The 18,312-nt window shown below is 49.4% G+C and overlaps 1 protein-coding gene across 1 annotated transcript; it reads right to left on the minus strand.

Moving 5' to 3' along the window:
• Positions 1-34: 34 nt before the first annotated feature.
• Positions 35-15,198, minus strand: LOC149874051 (solute carrier family 25 member 33-like). The gene is made up of 7 exons (XM_090055622.1): positions 15,053-15,198; positions 3,281-3,457; positions 2,678-2,755; positions 2,085-2,185; positions 1,312-1,378; positions 808-1,091; positions 35-721 (listed from the first exon to the last, which is right to left on the minus strand). Exons 1-7 carry the CDS (start codon positions 15,160-15,162, stop codon positions 525-527), a joined length of 1,014 nt encoding a protein of 337 aa, XP_089911748.1. The 5' UTR covers positions 15,163-15,198; the 3' UTR covers positions 35-524.
• Positions 15,199-18,312: the final 3,114 nt, after the last annotated feature.

Consider the following 18,312-nt stretch of genomic DNA (forward strand, 5'->3'; position numbering starts at 1 on the left):
GACCCCAGGGATGGAAGAAGACCTCTGCCTGGTGCAGGATTTCACTCAGATTTCATTCTTCTCCCCATCATTTGCTACATGTCGAGCCACACCCATTAGAGCCAAGCATTAGCCCCAAGAGCAGTGGAGCTCCTAGGTTCATTATTTATACTTGTGTATTTTCTTCTCTCTCTTAAAGCCGTATGATTTTGTACTTTGCACTTTGAGCCCCCTGCTGTGCATAGTCTGGCATATGCATTGACATCTTGGAACACAGATAAGTTAGTGTCCCTGTCAAGAAAGCCCAGAGGCAGCACAATGCCCAGTGGATTTAAAGACACCGCGCGCACACAAAATACCATGACCTGGGAACACTATATCCTGGCAGCAGAAAACAGATGTTGCAGCAAATGCACTCAGCATCGCCCAGGTCCCCTGGTATGCAATGTACAGTGCCACTGAATAGAACATGTTAATTTCCAAGGCCTTGCATCCTCAGCCTACATCCAGCAGCCTCTCAAAGGGGCTGATGTGGGCATGCATAGTTACAATTTAGTGGCCAAGTGGACGATCAGTTCATAGGTAGCCATTGTGATAGCTGTGTTGGGGATCTGGCGGATCATTTGAGCCAGGAGTCCTCGGTAGAGAGCCAGCAGTCCCTCTTCCTGTACTACCAGATGCAGGGTCTGCACAAAGGAGCAATACCTGGACCCTTCTTCCCTTAGCCGTGTCCGGATAACCTCTGGAGAAACAGAAAGACAGTAATAATTGATTTGCCCTCCAGGCCTGGCTTTTCCTGGTAGGAGCTGTCAAAGGGGCTATGCTCACCGTGTGGATATGCAATACATGAAGCACATGTCTTTGAAACAGCAGCAGCTCCCATCAGTCCAAAGAAGTCAAGGGTGTCGGTAGGAAGACCCAGGGCTGGGGAGAGCAGTGGCTGCTGCTCCCTCAGCCGCTGTTTTAGTGCCTCGTAGATGACAAAATGGATCATGGTCTCAGAAACACCAGCATAGGAGGCACTTATTCCACGGTAAAATCCCCGCAGGCCCTCAGTGCGGTACACGCGCATGGCACACTGGAGGGCATTACAGCGGGTGTCTTCCTTTAGCCTGCAGAGACCAAGTGGAGTGGAAGATTAGAATCTCTCACTCAGTAACTACCTGCCCAATACCAGAGCCATGGCTATGCCTCCCCTGGCCACCCCATTACACTGAGTGTGGAAAGTCATTAATATCTGTTGGTTTCTACCACGCGCTGAAAGTGCCGGTACTGTTAGCTGGTCAACTTCCCTAACTTCTTGTGAACAAGGTGGCTTCTTCCTCCTTTTACCTGGCTTCCAACTGCATCCTGGTCTTCACCAGCCAGATGGGGTTGGTCAGTGTTGCAGAGGCGACTCCTGGTGAGAATAAAGAAAGGATCAGAGCTTAAGGCAGGTGTTGGGGTGATGCTGAGAGCTCATGTGGAGTTACCATTGGATTGCCCCTCTGAATGATGGTTAACAGCCATTGCAGTATGCCAATTTGAGAAGGTCTCAGGGGTCTCTTGAGAAGGAAAGTTTCGAGGGAAAGGTCTGTTTAGCTCTCCCTGCCTTGCAAGGAATCCTCCATTCTACATCTCTCACTGAAGTTCTGCTTCCTGCTCACAGTCCCTGAAATCAGGAAAAGGGAGGCTGAACCTGAAGTGAGAGACAAGGATCAGCAAGACTTTCCTGAAGATGGAAGGTTTCAGAGAGAGGAAGGACAGTAGATGCAGGGAAAGAATCTGGGATGCTGGGGGTTGTGTATGTGGCTTGAATGACCTGCCTGTTTCCCCTTGTGGGGTGCTTTCTTTCCCTTAGTAATTGAGGGGCTAAGGCCTAAATCAATTACTTTAAGAAGGTGAAGGTAAATTAAGAAGGTGACCTGTTTCCTGCTAAATTTTGTTAACCCACAGAATTAGTTGTGCTAGGATGGTGTAGGAGAAACTGCTTTAGAAGGGTCAGTCAGCAAAGTAATGATAGGGTTCAAGCAGTGACACTGGGGTGGAGCACATTCCCCACATGCTGACAGGCGCTGCAGGCAGCAGAAGCCTATTGGTGTCATCTGGAGTGGAGAGCAGCTCACCTGCGCAGGCTGCTGAGAGCATGTGCACCTTCTTGGACTCAGGTTCAAATATAACATTGAGTTTCTCCTTAGCTCCAGAGTAAGCAGCAAAATATACAGCCCTGGTTGGGGAGAGAAATACACCCATGTTTAGGAAACACCTGGGAGGAACAGCAACAACACCACGGCATGAGAGACTCTGCATTAATGCTACTTGGGACACCACTAACCCTTGGCCACCAGGTGTCAGTTTAACCCCACAAGCCAGGGTAAGGGGTTTCCAGTGTGTGCCCCTCTAACAGTCCTGGAGCCTGTACTGTGTGCTGGGCTCTGGGTACTCTAGGAAGGTATAGCAAGGCCCTCCAGGAAGGGTGAAGCCTAGGCAGATCCAACAGAATAGGGACAAAGCCAGACATGGGGCACACAGGCAGCACTGAATTCCAGATGCTGTGTGATCACAATCATGCAACTGCCAGCAGCAGCTGCTTTTTCTTGACCTTCCCCTCCACCAAGCTGGTGCCCAGGGTGGTTGTCCTGTTCACCCTGCCCTAGTTACACCACTGGAGAGACCTCTTACAAGGGGTGGGGGGTCATCCTTAGCAAGTTATTCTTACCTGGATGGGGCAACCCCAACTAGGGTTGGACCCAGACCTCGGAAGAGGGAGCCTATCCCTTCCTTCTCCAGGATGGTCCTGTGGGAGGGAATGAAGGTATCAGAGGAGAAGAGAGACCAGGCTGTTTGCTCTGCCCATCCTTCTGCCTCTCTCCTCTTTCCCCTCCTCCTTCCCATTCTCTGTGTCTTTCTCCCATCTCTCTCTGTTTCTATTAACATCCTCTCCCTCCACTTCTTCAATTTCTTCCCCTTTTTATTTCTTCAGTTCCTTCCCTGCACCTGCCCTCTTTTCCCATCTGCTGTGTTCACAGCCTGTTTATTCACTAAGAGTTGTAAACTTTGCCCAGATTCCCAAAGCCTTGGAGACAGCCTAAACAAAAGCAGACAACTTTGTGCCGATGCCCTTTCTTCTCCTGGCCTTCATCTCCCAAGTTTCAGAGCAACCCCCACTTCCATCATTTACATTCTTCCTCAACCTGTCCACTTTCGCATGTCAGTCAGCCAGTTACTTCTAAGCCGGGCCGCCCCTCCACCCCACCCGCTTCCTTGCCAGTCCCCAAATGCCCTCCTGGTGCTAAATGAAGTCACCGCCTTCCCTGCTCACCTTAGCAGCCTGAGGACTCCTATGGAAGAAGGTGCTGGTCGCATTAATCCTGCATTCACCCCCTGCAGCTGTACCTCAGAAAAATACAAAGGTCGCAGGGCCAATGAGGAAGACTGTAGACGTGTCTTCACTACTTCCAGGGGGCAGGTCAGGATGGCTCCAGCTGTGCCGCCACATCTGGAGAGAAAGTCATGGGAGAACAGAGTGAGTAAGCATTACTTCTACTCAGCAACTGGGAGCAGTATTGATGATCCTCTCAACCCCCAATTATGCTTCCATAGTCTCAGTGCCCTAGCCTGCATCATACAAGGCCTCCTGTTCTGACACTGATTAACTTACTGATGCATTAGCTCAAACATTCCCTGGACAGCTGCCCTCAGGTGACAGGATCAGAGATGAGCTGAGTCCTAAGTCCATGGGAGAACTCAAAACCTGTGACCTTTGTTTTTGGAGCTGCCCAGATTAAATAGCTCAGAATCCAGTCCCACTTCAAGGTCTCCTGGTGATTTCAGGAGCTGACCTGCTGGTTTCTGGAGATTGTATCCCCTGCAGCACTGAAGAGTAGTCTTTGCTGGGCAGTGACAGGCCAACCTGTCTTTCACACATGACACATTCACTACAAGCCTCAACTTGCAGTGCACAAATCCCTTTAAGACCATGATCTAGTCAGTCCTGCACTTTTGCTGAAGCTGCCAACTAAGGCGCCAGTTAACAATAATTGCCAGCAGCCAGCTATCCACCCAGCCAGTTTCAAGCACCTACACTGAACACCTTCAAGAAAAAATTGGATGTTTATCTTGCTGGGATCCTATGACCCCAGTTGACCCCATCCTGCCTCTTGCGCGGGGGGCAGGACTCGATGATCTTCCCAGGGCCCTTCCAGCCCTAACGTCTATGAAATCTATTTGTGCCTAATAGACATGAATGGCGTTTGCTTCCTGATGACCTATGATTGGACTGGAACTGGAGTCCTAAAAGGGGAAAGGCATCATATTCCTTTTCCAGTCTTCCAAGGCCAGGCACCCCTCGCAGCCTAAAGCCAGACTGGAACCAAACTGCCTTATGTTCAGTTCCCAGGGTTCATCCATTCAGTGGCTTTGGCTGTGGGCTCTGAGCACATCCAGTTGGTGCTTCAAAGGTTTTACCTAGATGAATTTTCAAGGGGTGACTCCTGGCCTCAGTACTAGCAGGTAATGCAAGACCTTGGGTGAGCTCTGATAGTTTTTAAATCTCTGTTTATGACTAGCTTCACTGTCCCCTGCTTTCTGCCATAAGGGACATGAATGGCAAAATTCTTACCCAAGATCCCAAGAAATGAAGTTGCCAGAGGTGTATGGGAGTTAAACACAGCATGACAACTAAAGCAGCAGTTCTATACCTTTTCATACTCGAGACACCCCTCGAACACCTTGAGGCAACCCCTGGAAAATGCCAGCTCTTAGTTTTCAATCATTTTTGACTACAGAATAACAACAGAGCCATTTTTCTGTTTGCAAAGAACTCAGAAAGATCACAACAGGTTTGAGAGTTTTTTATACTATGGACACCTACTTGAAATCTCTAGGTTTATCTTGTGCATCATGTTTGCACACCTAACAGTGCTAACATTGTGGGGCACCCTGCAGCACTCTTGAAAGGATTGCAAGGCACCCCAGGGTGCCACAACCCCTGGTTGACAATCACTGATCTAAAGCAATTAACTTGGTAAAGGAAAAAATGCGCCAAAAAGATTAGAGCTGGGTGTTGGGAGGGCCTTTAGACTGGAATAGCAGGGAAGGATTTCATAGACTTCATAGACATTAGGGCTGGAAGGGACCTTGGAAGATCATCGAGTCCAGCCCCCTGCCCAAAGGTCAGGAAGTCAGCTGGGGTCAAAGGATCCCAGCAAGACAAGCATCCAAATGTGTCTTGAAGGTGTTCAGTGTAGGTGCTTGAACCACCTCCGATGGCAGACTGTTCCAGACCTTGGGGGCTTGGACAGTAAAGAAATTCTTCCTTATGTCCAGCCTGAAACAGTTTTGTAGAAGTTTATGACCGTTCGACCTCATCATCCCTTGGGGCGCTCTGGTGAACACCCTGATAAACTAATAGGTAGCCACTGGATCACCCCTGAGCCTGCGCTTTTCCAGGCTAAAGAGCCCCATGGCTCTTAGCCTGTCGTTGTAAGGTCTGTTTTCCTGACCTCTGATCATGCGCGTGGCTCTCCTCTGGACTCTCTCAAGCTTCTCCACATCCTTTTTGAATTGTGGAGCCCAAAACTGGACGCAGTACTCCAGCTGCGGCCTCACCAAGACCTAGTACAAGGGGAGAATGACGTCCCGGGATTTGCTCAAGAAGCATCTATGGATGCAAGCCAGCGTTTTGGTCGCTTTACTAGCTGCAGCATCGCATTGCAGGCTCGTGTTCATCTTGTGGTCAATGATGACCCCTGAGTCTCTTTCTTCCATAGTGCTAGCCAGCTTAGCACTGCTGAGCCTATAAGGATGCTGCAGGTTTTTCTTTCCAAGATGGAAAACCTTGCATTTTTTGGTGTTAAACGCCATCAGGTTCTCGTCCAGCCATTTGCTGAGCCTGTCCAGGTCAGCCTGGATCACCTGCCTGTCTTCTGGTGTGGATGCTTTGCCTCAAAGTTTGGTGCTGCTGGCAAACTTGGCCAGTCCATTTCTGACTCCAATGTCCACATCATTAATGAAGATGTTGAACACTATGGGTCCAAGGACAGAGCCTTGAGGGACCCCACTGGTCACAGGGCACCACGATGAGTGACTGCCATCAATTACTACCCTCTGGGTCTGACCATGGAGCCAATTTTCCAGCCACTGGCTCGTGGTGGACCCAAGGCCACAACTGGCCAGTTTCACCAAGAGGTGATCATGGGATATCAGATCGAAGGCTTTTTTGAAGCCAAGATACGTGACATTAATCTCTTCTCCCTTGTCTAGGTGATAAGTCATAGAAGGAAATGAGATTAGTCAAGCAAGACCTACCCGCAACAAACCCATGCTGGCTATCCCTCAGGACATTGGCGTCGGCCAGTCCATTAAGAATGGCCTCTTTAATAAATTTTTCTAAGACCTTCTCCGGGACAGAAGTCAGGCTGATGGGCCTATAGTTAGCCGGATCCACTTTCCTCCCTTTCTTGAAGATTGACACCATGCTGGCCTTCTTCCAGTCTTCGGGCACTACACCAGAGCGCCAGGAGTTTTCAAAGATCTGTGCCAGGGGCTGGGCTATGATGCTCGCCAGCTCCTTGAGTACCCTGGGGTGTAGACTGTCAGGGCCGGCTGATTTGAAGGTATCCAGCTTCTCAAGGTGTTCCTTCACGAGGTCAGCATTGATGGAGGGGAGGGGATCTCCCTCACCTGAACCACCCTGTCCTGTAGCAGGCACGGGCATCCCATGGGACTGATGAAAGTCTGATGCAAAGAACCTATTTAATAGGTTGGCTTTTTCCTGGGCGTCAGTTGCCCCATCTGGTTCAGCAGGGGTCCACTGTTGCCCTTGCTTTTCCTCCGGCTCCCCACATATCTGAAAAAGGACTTTTTATTGTCCTTGATGCTCAGAGCTACTTGGAGTTCAGCTGCAGCTTTGGCTTTCCTGGTTTGCTCCCTGCAGGACCAGACCAGTGCAGAATAACCCTCCTTGGAGGCGACTCCCATCCTCCATCTTTTGTAGGCCTTTCTTTTCAGCCTCAGGAGGTCTGCTAGGTCCCTGGAGAGCCAGGGGGGTCCTGTGTCCTCTTGCTGCCTTTCCTCCGAGATGGAATAGACTTAGCTTGTGTATTAAGTCCCTTGAGGAGCAACCACTCTTCTTGAACTCCCCTCTCCCTGTTGTCGTGGTCCCTTAGGGCCTCACTGACCAGCCTCCTGGGCTTGTCAAAGTTGGCTTTCCTGAAGTCAAGGACTTCCACATTGCTGACTGACTTGCCAGCTTTACGGCAGATGGTGAAGGTGATCAGCTCGTGGTCGCTGTTACACAGCTTCCCATTGATCACTAGGTCACCAATTAGGTCATCCCCAGTAGCCAGTACCAAGTCAAGCAGCACTTTGCCTCTTGTTGGCCCACAGACTTCTTGAGTCAGGTAGAGGTCATCCACACGAGAGGAACCTTTGCAACCACTCAGATTTTGCTGAGTGATCTCTCACAAGATGTCTGGGTAATTGAAGTCACCCATGACAACCATGGTCCTGGAGCGCACGGCCTCAGCCAGTTCCCCAGTGAACTCCTGGTCAAGCTCAGTACTTTGGGTGGGAGGTCTGTAGTAGACTCCCACTGTTGTGTCCCCTGTGCCGTGTTCCCCACAGATTTTAACCCAAAGCGTCCACCCTGGTCGCCAAGACCAGCTTGCAGGGACGCGTACGTTTCCTTAACATAGAGAGCTATACCCCCGCCCCTTTTATCTACTCGATCCCTCCTGTACGGGGTATAGCCATCCATACCCGTGGTCCAGTCATGGGTGGAGTCCCACCAGGTCTCCGTTATCCCTATGACATCATAATTATTTGCTTTAAGCAGGAGGACGAGTTCCTCCTGCTTATTCCCCAAGCTCCTTGGCTTTGATAAGTATCAAAGGCATCAAAAGAGCTGTGCAGAGGCACAGAACAGGAATGGCTAAAATTCTGAAGAAAAGCCCAGTAGAATCTGTGCAGTCCCCAAGTACTGTAACTAAATACACTTATGTCCTTCACTTCTAAGCTAGGGCCAGAAACTGGGTGAAATGAAACACCAAACTTGATGGTTTGGCAGCTGAAATAGTTAAGATTGAGAAAGAAAACAAATGTAGATGGTAATATCATCTGCTCATGGGACTGCTCTATTTAGGCTGACCATAAGGAATCTGGGACACTGCCTCCCCTGCTGGCTTGCAAGAGGCTGAGCTCTCACAAGTCAGAGGTGGTATGCTGGGCAGGCAGTGATGCCACCCTACCCACCTACAAGGTACTCTGTCCTGTTCCAACTCCCAACTAGACTGCACCCCTGTATTTCCAGGATGCCCATTATCATGCTCAACAGTCAACCAGGACCAGCCTCTGAAATCTGGCACTGTCCCAGTTAAACTCGGAAATATGGCCACCCTAACTCATGGAAGCACTGCATTCTTGCCCTGAATTTCTGTATTATTTTTGACTTAGAGAAATGAGTCCTGTTGAGGGCCTGGGCAGCCCTGATGACTTTCAGAGTCATTGGTTAGTAAACTGTAATTATAATCTACAGATGCTAAAGCTCATGGAAGACAGGGAGTTGGACACAGTTTAGCTACAGATCTAATGTCAGGTTTAGAAGAGAACTCTGCGACTGATAATGCTGAGAATTTTGGCTCAGGGATCTCTGAAGAACTCATCTGAATGGGCAACAAAATACAGGATCCAAAGGATGGTCCCTAAAAGTTGAGTGCAACGTAGCCCGGAAGGTTCAGAGGCAAATTCTGAAACTAGCAGTGCCACGGTGGGAACTCCAGCACCAACAGGTATGCAAGAAGTTCACAATGTTCAGGAACAAAATAAAATAAGAACAAAATCCCAGCAATGCTAAATGGAAATAGTACAATTGTTATGAATAATAAAGGCAGAAGTGTTTGATCTGTATTTTGCAAGGTACAGGATGATGTATTTGTATCAAATAAGGAACAAACACTTTGCAATCCATTTAGCTAATGAGAATGTTGAACAGCACTAAGGGTGGAGTTACGCATTCCACTTAGACCAGTGGTGCTCAGCCCCTTGGCTGGCAAGCTAGATGGGCAGGGCCTCATGTGATGGCGGGCCAGATCTGACCACTGGTCCTGATCTGACACCTGGGGCAGTTGTGGCAGGGCCCTATCTAGCCATGTCTGGGGAAGGACAGCCCATCCCAATCTGGCCCTGTGGGTGGAGAAGGGTTCTTGACCTGGCACCAATCCAGCCACAGTGAGTGGGGGTGAGGCCCAGCCCTAACACAGCCATGAAATGGGCAGAGGGGGTGTGGCTTGGCACCAACCCAGCCACACAGGGCTTGGGGTTTAGGAATTTGGCAGTAGGGGAGAGTGTCTGTATTAACTGCCACTGTTCCCTCACTGCCAAACTTTCTGACCCACTGCAAGCCCTGCAGGCCAGATGCTATGGCTAAGACCATACTAAGTGCACTTAAAACATGAGCATCTGCACGGTAAAGCTCATTAAGTTACGCTACATGCCCTCTGAGTGTCTCAACATTAAGCCGCTTCAGGCAAGGCTTAACTCTGGGCCATGCTACCTAACTCATGTTAAAGTAACTTCAGTCTACTCCATGGACATAAAATAAGCAATTTGCATTCTTCGAACATCCCAAAATGCAAAGATATACCACACTCATCACCTCTTCACAATTTCCCCCCTCCATCCCTACTAGCCAGGCCCCTGCTCACCAGTCTTTTAGTAGCAAGTCAGAGCTGTGCAGGCAAGAAATAGCAATAACCTGTAATATGCAACTGCTCACATAGCACAATCTAACATCACTTAACATTCCACAGATTAAACATGGTCTAAATTTAACATGTAGCTTCACACTAAGAACAAAAAGTTTTGTATCAGGGGACATGGGTATCTTGCATCCACCAGTTCTAAAAGAGCTGGCCAAGGAAATCACTGCCTAACTGATGTTAATTTTTAATAAACTTTAGAGTACTCTAGAAAGTTTAGAAGTCTGGAAGAATGCTATTACTATACTATTAGTAAGAAAGTTCATGCAAGATGTGTGTATCCAAGGGTTGCTGCTTTGCCTTGGATTGATGTCAGACAAAATAATGGAATCCAATCAATAAAGCATTTAAGGCTACAGATATAATTAATGCAGTCAACATGGTCTTATGAATAAAGCAGGTCTTGTCAAACTAACCTGATTTCACTTTTCAGAAGAGACTGGGTTTTATCAAGAGAGGTAGCTACATAAATGCAATGCACTTGGAAATTATAAAGCATTTGACTTAGTATCATACAACATTCTGTTTAAGATTCTAATGCATGCTAATCCATTTAACACCATTAGCATTTAATCTATTTAAATACTAACCGAACTTAAATGGATTAAAAACTGGCCAACATCTAAAATGTAACTTTCCCTGGGGAATTAAATAGGAGTGTTTCTAAAGGAATTTCGTGGGGATTGTTTTCAGGCCTTACACTATTTAATATTTTATCAACATTCTGGGAGTAAATATAAAACCAGCAGAGGCAGCATTTTATGGATGATAGGAGGAATGGAAGAGCAGTAAGTAACAAGAAGTAAAAAGTACACCTACAGAACAAGCTGGATCACTGTTTTAATGGGTTCTACTCAGACAATGGTGTTTTAATTCAGACAAAAGTGAGCCTATATATGTAGAAACAAACAATCATACAGAAAGAGGGGGCTGTCTCCTGGAAAGCAGGGTTCCTGGAAAACATGTTGTGGTTGTAGCAGATGAACAAGTCGCTATGAACTCACAGTGCAATGTTATGGCAAAAAAGGATGTACAAGTGGAAGAGTAGGTTGGCAATATTAGTTCTGTACTCAGCACTGGTAAGAGCAGTCCTGACCCCACATCCTGTTCCTGAGTCCATATTTTAAAACGGATACTGAAAAAATTAAGGGAAAAAAAGAGCCACGAAAATAATTTGAAGGCCAGAGACTCATTAGGAGTGATTTAAAGAGCTTGATTTTTTAGCCTATCAAAAAAGCAACTTAATTAAACTGCATGGATCTTAACAGAGATTTAAAGACACAGGATACTAATAGGCTCTTTACTCTCATGGAGAAAAGCATAACAAGAACCAGTAACTGGAAGCTGAAACCACACAAATTCAAATTAGAAATAAAGCACAAAGCACAACTTTTAAACAGTGAGAACAGTCAACTGCTGGGACAAACAATCTGAGGGAGTAGATTCTCCATTTCTTGATCCCTTTGAGATCAGGACTGGATACCTTTCTGGGAGGTGTGCTTAGACCACAGGTGTTAAACTCATTTGGCCCTGTGGGCTGGAAGAAGGTTGCTCGGTCAGTCTGAGGGCTGGACGAGGACCAACCTCTGTGCAGTCCCCACAGGGCCTTGCCCAGCCTGTACCCTGTGTCAGCTCTGTGTGCTGCATGCAAACAACTTGCACATGGCATGTGGGGTCAGACTGGCTGTGTGCACTGCATGCAGCTCAGGGGACTGGCACAGGGCACACATTGCATGCAATGCCCAGCCAGACCAGCCCTTTGAGCTGGTTCTGGCACAGCTCAGTCCAGACCAGCCTGAGTCAGCACACAGGGGCCTTCTGGCAGGGTGCCACATGCAATGGGCATCTGGGACCAACCACCAGGGCTGCATGCAGGGTGCACGGCACCAGGTCTAGCCCCCATGATGCATGTAGCTGCGAGCCAGGGCCAGGTCTGGTGCATGGGGTTGGTCCAGTGACCCGTGGGCCAGATCATACTACTCCACAGGCCAGATCTGGCCACCAGGCCATATGTTTGACCCCCCCGGCTTAGACAAGCACAAGTTATCAAACTCGGTACAGGAGTAACTGGGTGAAATTTCATGGCCCATGTTGTGCTGAAGATCAAAAAGGCACTCTCCTAGTCTCTTCTAGCCTTCAAACCTATGAAACAGTAAAGAAGGATAATGATATTACCAAAAAGTCATTACTTTTTGGGCATCTTCACTACAAGGAGAGCCTGAAGACATTAAGTCCTGACCTGCTCTTGTGTATACTCAAGCTGAGGCCCTACCAGAGGCTGAAACTTCAGAATGGGGCATGCTAGAACAGTCTGATAAAATTAAGAGCAGCAAATTATCAGAAGCAAGTCTTTCGTGAATTCTGAGAAATTTAAAAACAGAAGAGGCTGATGAGCTAGTAACGATAAGAAACTTCAATAAAAACTCAGCTACTGTCTTGGAGAGTAGCAAAATGTTCTACCTACCCTTGAAAAAGTTGTTAAAGCAGATTCTGGGAATTATCAAGCAGCGAGGTTTTTTCATTTTTGTACCAGGAAAATGGGATGAAAGAATACTTAAAAATTTTAATCCTAAATCCTCAAATGAGCATGATCTGAGAGGGGCAAACCAACCATTTCTACAGGACAAAAATGCAGTATCCTAACTATGGGTGGGCAACCAGGGCACCAGCCCTACAGGGGGATTTTGAGAAAGTATAAGAATGGCAGCTATCTTCTTTTTAATGGTCTTGAAATTCCACCAATCAAGGTATCCTTTGTTCTGCAATTCTGCTATCTGTTTGCTGCTTTTGGTAATAGGATCAATATATTTCATACCCGAGCAAATAGCTTTTAGCTCATTCCAATGAAGGTATATTTGGTTTTTCTTCAATATTAAACTGAATGATACAGCCCTAGGCCCCTAGCATATTGGTAAAGCTCTTTCTTAATTTTTAACTAGTGAAAAATATGTGTTGTTCTTATATGTGATGATGCATCTCAGCATCTACACCCACCTTAAAAATTCTAGATCTGTCCATAAATATATTATATAATAAAATATTCCCTTTTATTACTTTTGAGTATGCTAATTTCATTTAGCACTGCTCGACTAGAAATGCTGCTGCCATTGTCCGGCAGTTGGTTTTAAACTCCGGGTAGAACAAGAATCAAATGGGAGTGAAAGTGCTCCAGTGCACCCTCCTGAATCTGCCTGTGGAACTCACTGGCAGGAGATAGCATGTCTATACCTCCATCAGTGATATGCCCTGGCTGCAGTAGTGTAACAAAGAATAGGTGACTGGGGTGCAAACCTTGGGTGCTCAGTAATGGGGGATGCAGAAATGGAAGCAGGGGGACTTGAGGCTCTAGGCACACAGAACAGAACAGGGTTAGGAGTCCCCTCGTTAGCACCCCCCTTCTCTCTGTGAGCATTACCTGGTGTCAGGGGTTGTCACCAAGAGCCAGACTAACCCTTCCTTGGCCCTGCAGCTGTGGTCAGATTAAAGGTTTTAGATCCTTGCTCACCAGATAAAACTGCAGCAGTTGTGAGGCAGGAGAGGTTAACCTGACTCTTGGTGGCAACACCCACCCTTGCAGCAGTGCTCTGCCCCTGCTTTGGCTAAGCCTTAAGCCCCACCCTGCCTTCATTCTGGTGCCCCAGGGTGCACAGTCTATCCGATGCAAGTCTTTAGCCCAGGATGCAACCTCTACCAGATATACCTCTTCCTGGCTGGGCTGCTCTTAAGCATGCCCTGCCCACCCTCACCTGCATGCACGCTCCAATCCTGGCAGTACCTCAGCGAGGCTGTTTTGTGCTCACTCTCAGGCCAGAGATGGAGGTCTCAAAAGTGGCTGGTGAGAGACACCCCAAAGTGGCCTCCCCACTGCATCTGCAAGTTTGGAACATGTCAGTGACAACGGGTGGGAAGGGTATACTCAGGAACAGCCTAACCAGAGCTTTCCATGGCATAGAAATACCCACTGAGCCCAAGAACTGAATGGGATTTGAAGGACTTTGCACTTATCGATAGATCATGAGAACCTACAGTTACATGAACAAGGATTTCATAGATTTCATAGACACTAGGTCTGGAAGGGACCTTGGAAGATCATCAAGTGCAGCCCCGCACCTGAAGGGCAGGAAGTCAGCTGGGGTCATAGGATCCCAGCAAGATAAGCATCCAATTTACTCTTGTAGGTGCCTGAAACCAGCTGGGTCAATAGCTAGCTGCTGGCCAGGGTGCCCTGGCACCCTCATTGAGAATCATGGGTGTCAGAGATGCTTCCTACACTTCTGAGCTATAAACCACAATAGTTTATAGCCTAGAAGTGTAGGAGGTATCAGGCATTCAGAAAGCATAAAAAAGTCATACATAGGGATGCACTCCAAAAACAGAGGGTGAAAAACAGGTGAGGCATGGAGGTGTACTCTGTAAGGGAATACTGGAGATGTGGGCGTACTCCCAAATTAAGACTGAGCAGGGTCAGGGTATGCTGGGGAGAGGGAGATTCAAAGGTAAATGCAGATTACCTGCTGAGGAAAAAAACACCCCCCTCCCACCCACCTCCGACAAACACACCCATGGTAATAGGGACAGAGGTGGTGGGTCACACATGTGTCTGAAGTCAGGCCTTTTGATGTGCCATTCCAGATGTGGGCCAAAGCCCACCAAATAAAGCTATAAGCCTCACTTGATGAGGGGGGCCACTAAGGGCACATCCCTGACTGCTCAGGACAAATAAAAGATAAAACAGGGACAGGAGTAAAGGCCAAAGGTTCATAATGAGTGCACCAAGGGGGGACATAGAGCAGGGCACAAACAGACAGTACCTACTAGCCCTTGAACACATCCATGGGGCCAGGGAAACTCTGCCCAGAGAGGCCAATGCACCAGGGCCAGTAGTGGCCCCGCAGTCCCCAGGGGTCCCTCTGCCCACAGCCTCCTTCCTGGTCAGGTATATTGCGATCTTTTGCCCAGTGCACTCCAGGTGGGCATGCGCCAGGGTCTCCCTCTGCTCACAGACAGGGCAGGTGGGGAAGAGTCCTTGAAGGGCGCAAGAGGACACCCGTGGCCACGGCTCCCCGGAGAGCCGCAGGCAGGGCAGGGGGGCGTGGAGACTAAGTGGGCCAGAGAGGCACGAGCTTTGGTGGCCAGCGCCTGACTTCGTCAAGAGCCCAGGGCCCCGGGGGCTGGCCGCCGAGGGACAGGAGCCGCCCTTCCTCGTCCCCGCGCGCGGGGTGCTCCACGGGCACGAGGCGGCGGCTGGGAGGGGCGCGGAGCGCCGCGGGGCAGGGGCAGGGGCAGGGGCGGGGGGGAGGCCGAGGCCGAGGCCCTCTGCGCCGGCCCGCACTCACCCTCCCGCCGCCAGGTGCAGCAGCGTGCTCCGCCGAGGCATCGCGGCAAGAGGCCAGAAGCCGCCGCCTACGCCTGCTCCGGGCCCCGTGGCCGCGCCCCCTGCGCGCATTGGCTGCGCCGCGCCGCGCCGCGTCGCTCGGCCGGCTCCCGCCAGGACTGGGCGGGGCGTGCGCGCAGGGGGCGGGCTCTGCTGCTGTGTCGCCATGGGCTCTTCTCGCCTCGCGAGAGCTGCGCCAAGGGTGGGCGTGGGCTCGTACGCACCGGCGGGGTCAGACTTGCTCACGGAATGGCACCTCGTTGTTTTCAGAACTGAGGAGAAGCAGGGCTGCGAGGGGCCCCCAGAGGCTGTCTAGTCCAACCGGCTGCCTGAGGCAGGACCGCCCGTATCCAAACCATCCCATGCAGCCGTAATCGCTTCTTGGCCTCTTCACGGCTCAGGACAAGCGTAGTGGCTTCTTAACCTGGCAGGGGAAATACTATGTGTCTGTGGGTGCCTCATGAGTCAGGGGAGCATGTTTCCCCCTTGACACCAGTCAGCTAATCCCACTGCCTGTGGGGCTGGTGTGTGTGTCCCCCCCCCGGTCCAGTTCCACTCACCGTAAAAGCTGGCTTCTGCTGGTGGCCCTGCTCCTGCCTGCCCCCCTACCTGCTGGCTAAACAGGGAGTACAGCCTGACAAGGTGCACCAGCGCTCTCAGGAGGTGCATGTGCATCCCTGTGCACCCCCTACACGTTGCCCCTGCATGTATCTGTGTCCACGGAAGCAGTTTTCCTGATCCACTTTACAGAACTGCTCTTCTGGTGTGGTTCAGTACCTGCTGAGGTGCAGTGACTTTAAGCCCACCTTATGGGAGTCTCCTTCCTTGCGAGGGCCTTATGGCTAAGGGCAAGCAAAACTCACGGACATCCACATGAACACAGTGTGCCCCTGGCAGCTGGGGGAGCATGGTGGCGGTGGGAGGGCAGACACTGGCCAGGGGACAGTGAGTGCTGACCAGGGGTCTTGGATTTGGAATTAGTTTTGGCTCACTTGGCCTCAGATACAGGTTAAATAAATTTTAAAAATCCCATGCAACCATAATCTAAACCCTGCATAAGACTACTCTCAACCCCAACACAACACAGACACAACCGAACACCCTCACCTGCTATATGTGAAGTAGGTGAACCAAAGTAGCTAATGTCCTGCTTCTATAAAACACTCAAAGAGCTCCAGATGGTAGAGGCTAGATTATGGATCTGTCTTGAATGGTTTGGATAGGGATGATCCTGCCTAGGGCAGGGGGGTTGGACCTGTAGAGGTCCTTTCCAGCCTGACTTCTCTCTCATTCTCTGATTCATTTTCTGACAACATAAAAACGCTAGAGTAATTCTTCTGCTGCAAAAAACTCAGCAAGGCCACAGAAGGTCAGGGTGGTTTTGGCACTAGAGATTCCCATTTGAAATCTCTGGGTTTGGATTGTGAATCATATTTGCACATGTAACAGTGCTAACCTTGCTTCCCACAGCATCCTTGAAAAGATCTTAAGGCATCCCAGGGTGCCATAGCACCCTGCTTGAGAAACAGTTGCAGTGGCAGACCCTCAATATGAGGATGACAGACTTTCAGGAGATAAGGAAGTCTGGAGTGTCCATTATGTCTGGAGACGAATGAAGAGGCTGATCTAAGATCTGCATGTTCGACTACAGACATGGCAAACAGTTCCAAGAGGAAGGAGTGCATCCTGGTGATGTCAGGTCACGTCTCTTTCCTTTTATGTCTCTCATCTATCTGCCCACATAGTCTGGCAAGTTTGCTTAAAATGGCCAGTGCCTTTGTGGCAGGGCACTGTCAGTGCTTGCCACTTTAAGGGCTAGACCAGGGTGATGGCAGGTGTTGATTTAATGCTCAGCTGTCTGTGCTGAGAAGAACAGTTTGAGATCAGCCAGCAGGGGAAGAACATCTCCCTGCTGAGCTCCTTGGGCCAAGAAAAACCTGGAGGTATGGGCTAGGGCAATGGGGATGGAGGAAGCCCCAGGTCCTCAGCATGACCTAAAACTGCACCCTGCCAGGTTAGGGAAGCATGGTGGGACTGCTGGTGGCACGGTAGCCCTAGGAAATGCCAGGACCACCAACCTCCCTGGTGAAAGACGGGTAGGGAGCACCTGATAACTTCCAGCCCTGCACAGTCATGGCTGGGAGAAGCCCAAACCTGGGAGATCATTGTGAGTTCTGAGGCTCACTTGATCCAGTAAAGTTGTGAGAGAGAGAAGGCAAGTGGCTCAAACCTGACTGGATGGACCCTCAAACTGGTCCATGCTGGGGCCAGGACCCAAAGCAGGGTCAAAGGGGAAGGGGGCCCATCGTGAGAGATGCCCAGAGCAAGAGACTCAGGATTCGGACTAGGGCCAGGGCCTAAAGGGGAGCCAAAGGTCCCAGAGAGGGCACCACAGCCAGAGAGGGAGAAGGGTACAGGTGAGCTTAGCTGCCTGGGATGCCATCTGCGAGGCATGGGCCCCAGTGTAAGGGAAGGTTCAAAGCTGGGGATATCACCCACCCCTAGTCATCTGGGTCTTAAATGAGCAGCCTCCAGCCTGATTAACATTGTAATAATTTTTCCATCAAGGTATGGCAGATGAGAGAGGTGGGCAGTTGGCCCAAAAACAGGTGGGCAGGCAGGCCAACATCTAACTGGCCCCAGGAAGGCCCCTGTTACAGCCTTGTACATCACAACACCATTGGGGATGATTCAATGCTCAAGTCTCCCAGGTTTTGATGTTAATATTGAATATCTTCAGACTGGCCTTCAAGGTGTCCTTCAATCTCTTCTTTTTCCAATAAGTAAATTGGATGCTTATCTTGCTGGGATCCTATGACCCCAGCTGACTTCCTGCCCTTTGGGCAGGGGGCTGGACTCGATAATCTCCTGAGGTCCCTTCCAGCCCTAATGTCTATGAAATCTATGAAATCTTTAAAGCGGTGACTATTGGTGAGTTGGGAGTACAGGACCTGTTTCAAGAGTTGGTTGTCAAGAATGTCCTGTCCTGACCTGGTGCTGTACAAACATGGCTTCAATGCTGATGATATTTGGTTGAGCCAGAACACTGGCATTCATTCTTCTGTCCTTCTAGGTGATATGGAGGATTTTTTAAAGGCATCACTGATGATAATATTCCAAAGCTTTCCGGTGTTTCCGATATGTCATCCAGGTTTCACACTCATACAACAGGATAGGGATGGCAACAGCCTGGTAGACAAGAAGTTTGGTTTGGGTCCTGAT

The sequence above is a fragment of the Crocodylus siamensis genome, chromosome 1 (assembly GCF_052110815.1).
Source record: "Crocodylus siamensis isolate JL-2025a chromosome 1, ASM5211081v1, whole genome shotgun sequence".
Classification (NCBI taxonomy): domain Eukaryota; kingdom Metazoa; phylum Chordata; order Crocodylia; family Crocodylidae; genus Crocodylus; species Crocodylus siamensis.

Coding starts and splice junctions, on each gene's coding strand:
- LOC149874051 (XM_090055622.1), bottom strand. CDS start 15,162: ATGCGCGCAGGGGGCGCGGCCACGGGGCCCGGAGCAGGCGTAGGCGGC. Junction 3,458..15,052: donor CTGCACCTGGCGGCGGGAGG/GTGAGTGCGGGC, acceptor CTTTCTCTCCAG/ATGTGGCGGCACAGCTGGAG. Junction 2,186..2,677: donor GTTGGGGTTGCCCCATCCAG/GTAAGAATAACT, acceptor CTCCCCAACCAG/GGCTGTATATTTTGCTGCTT.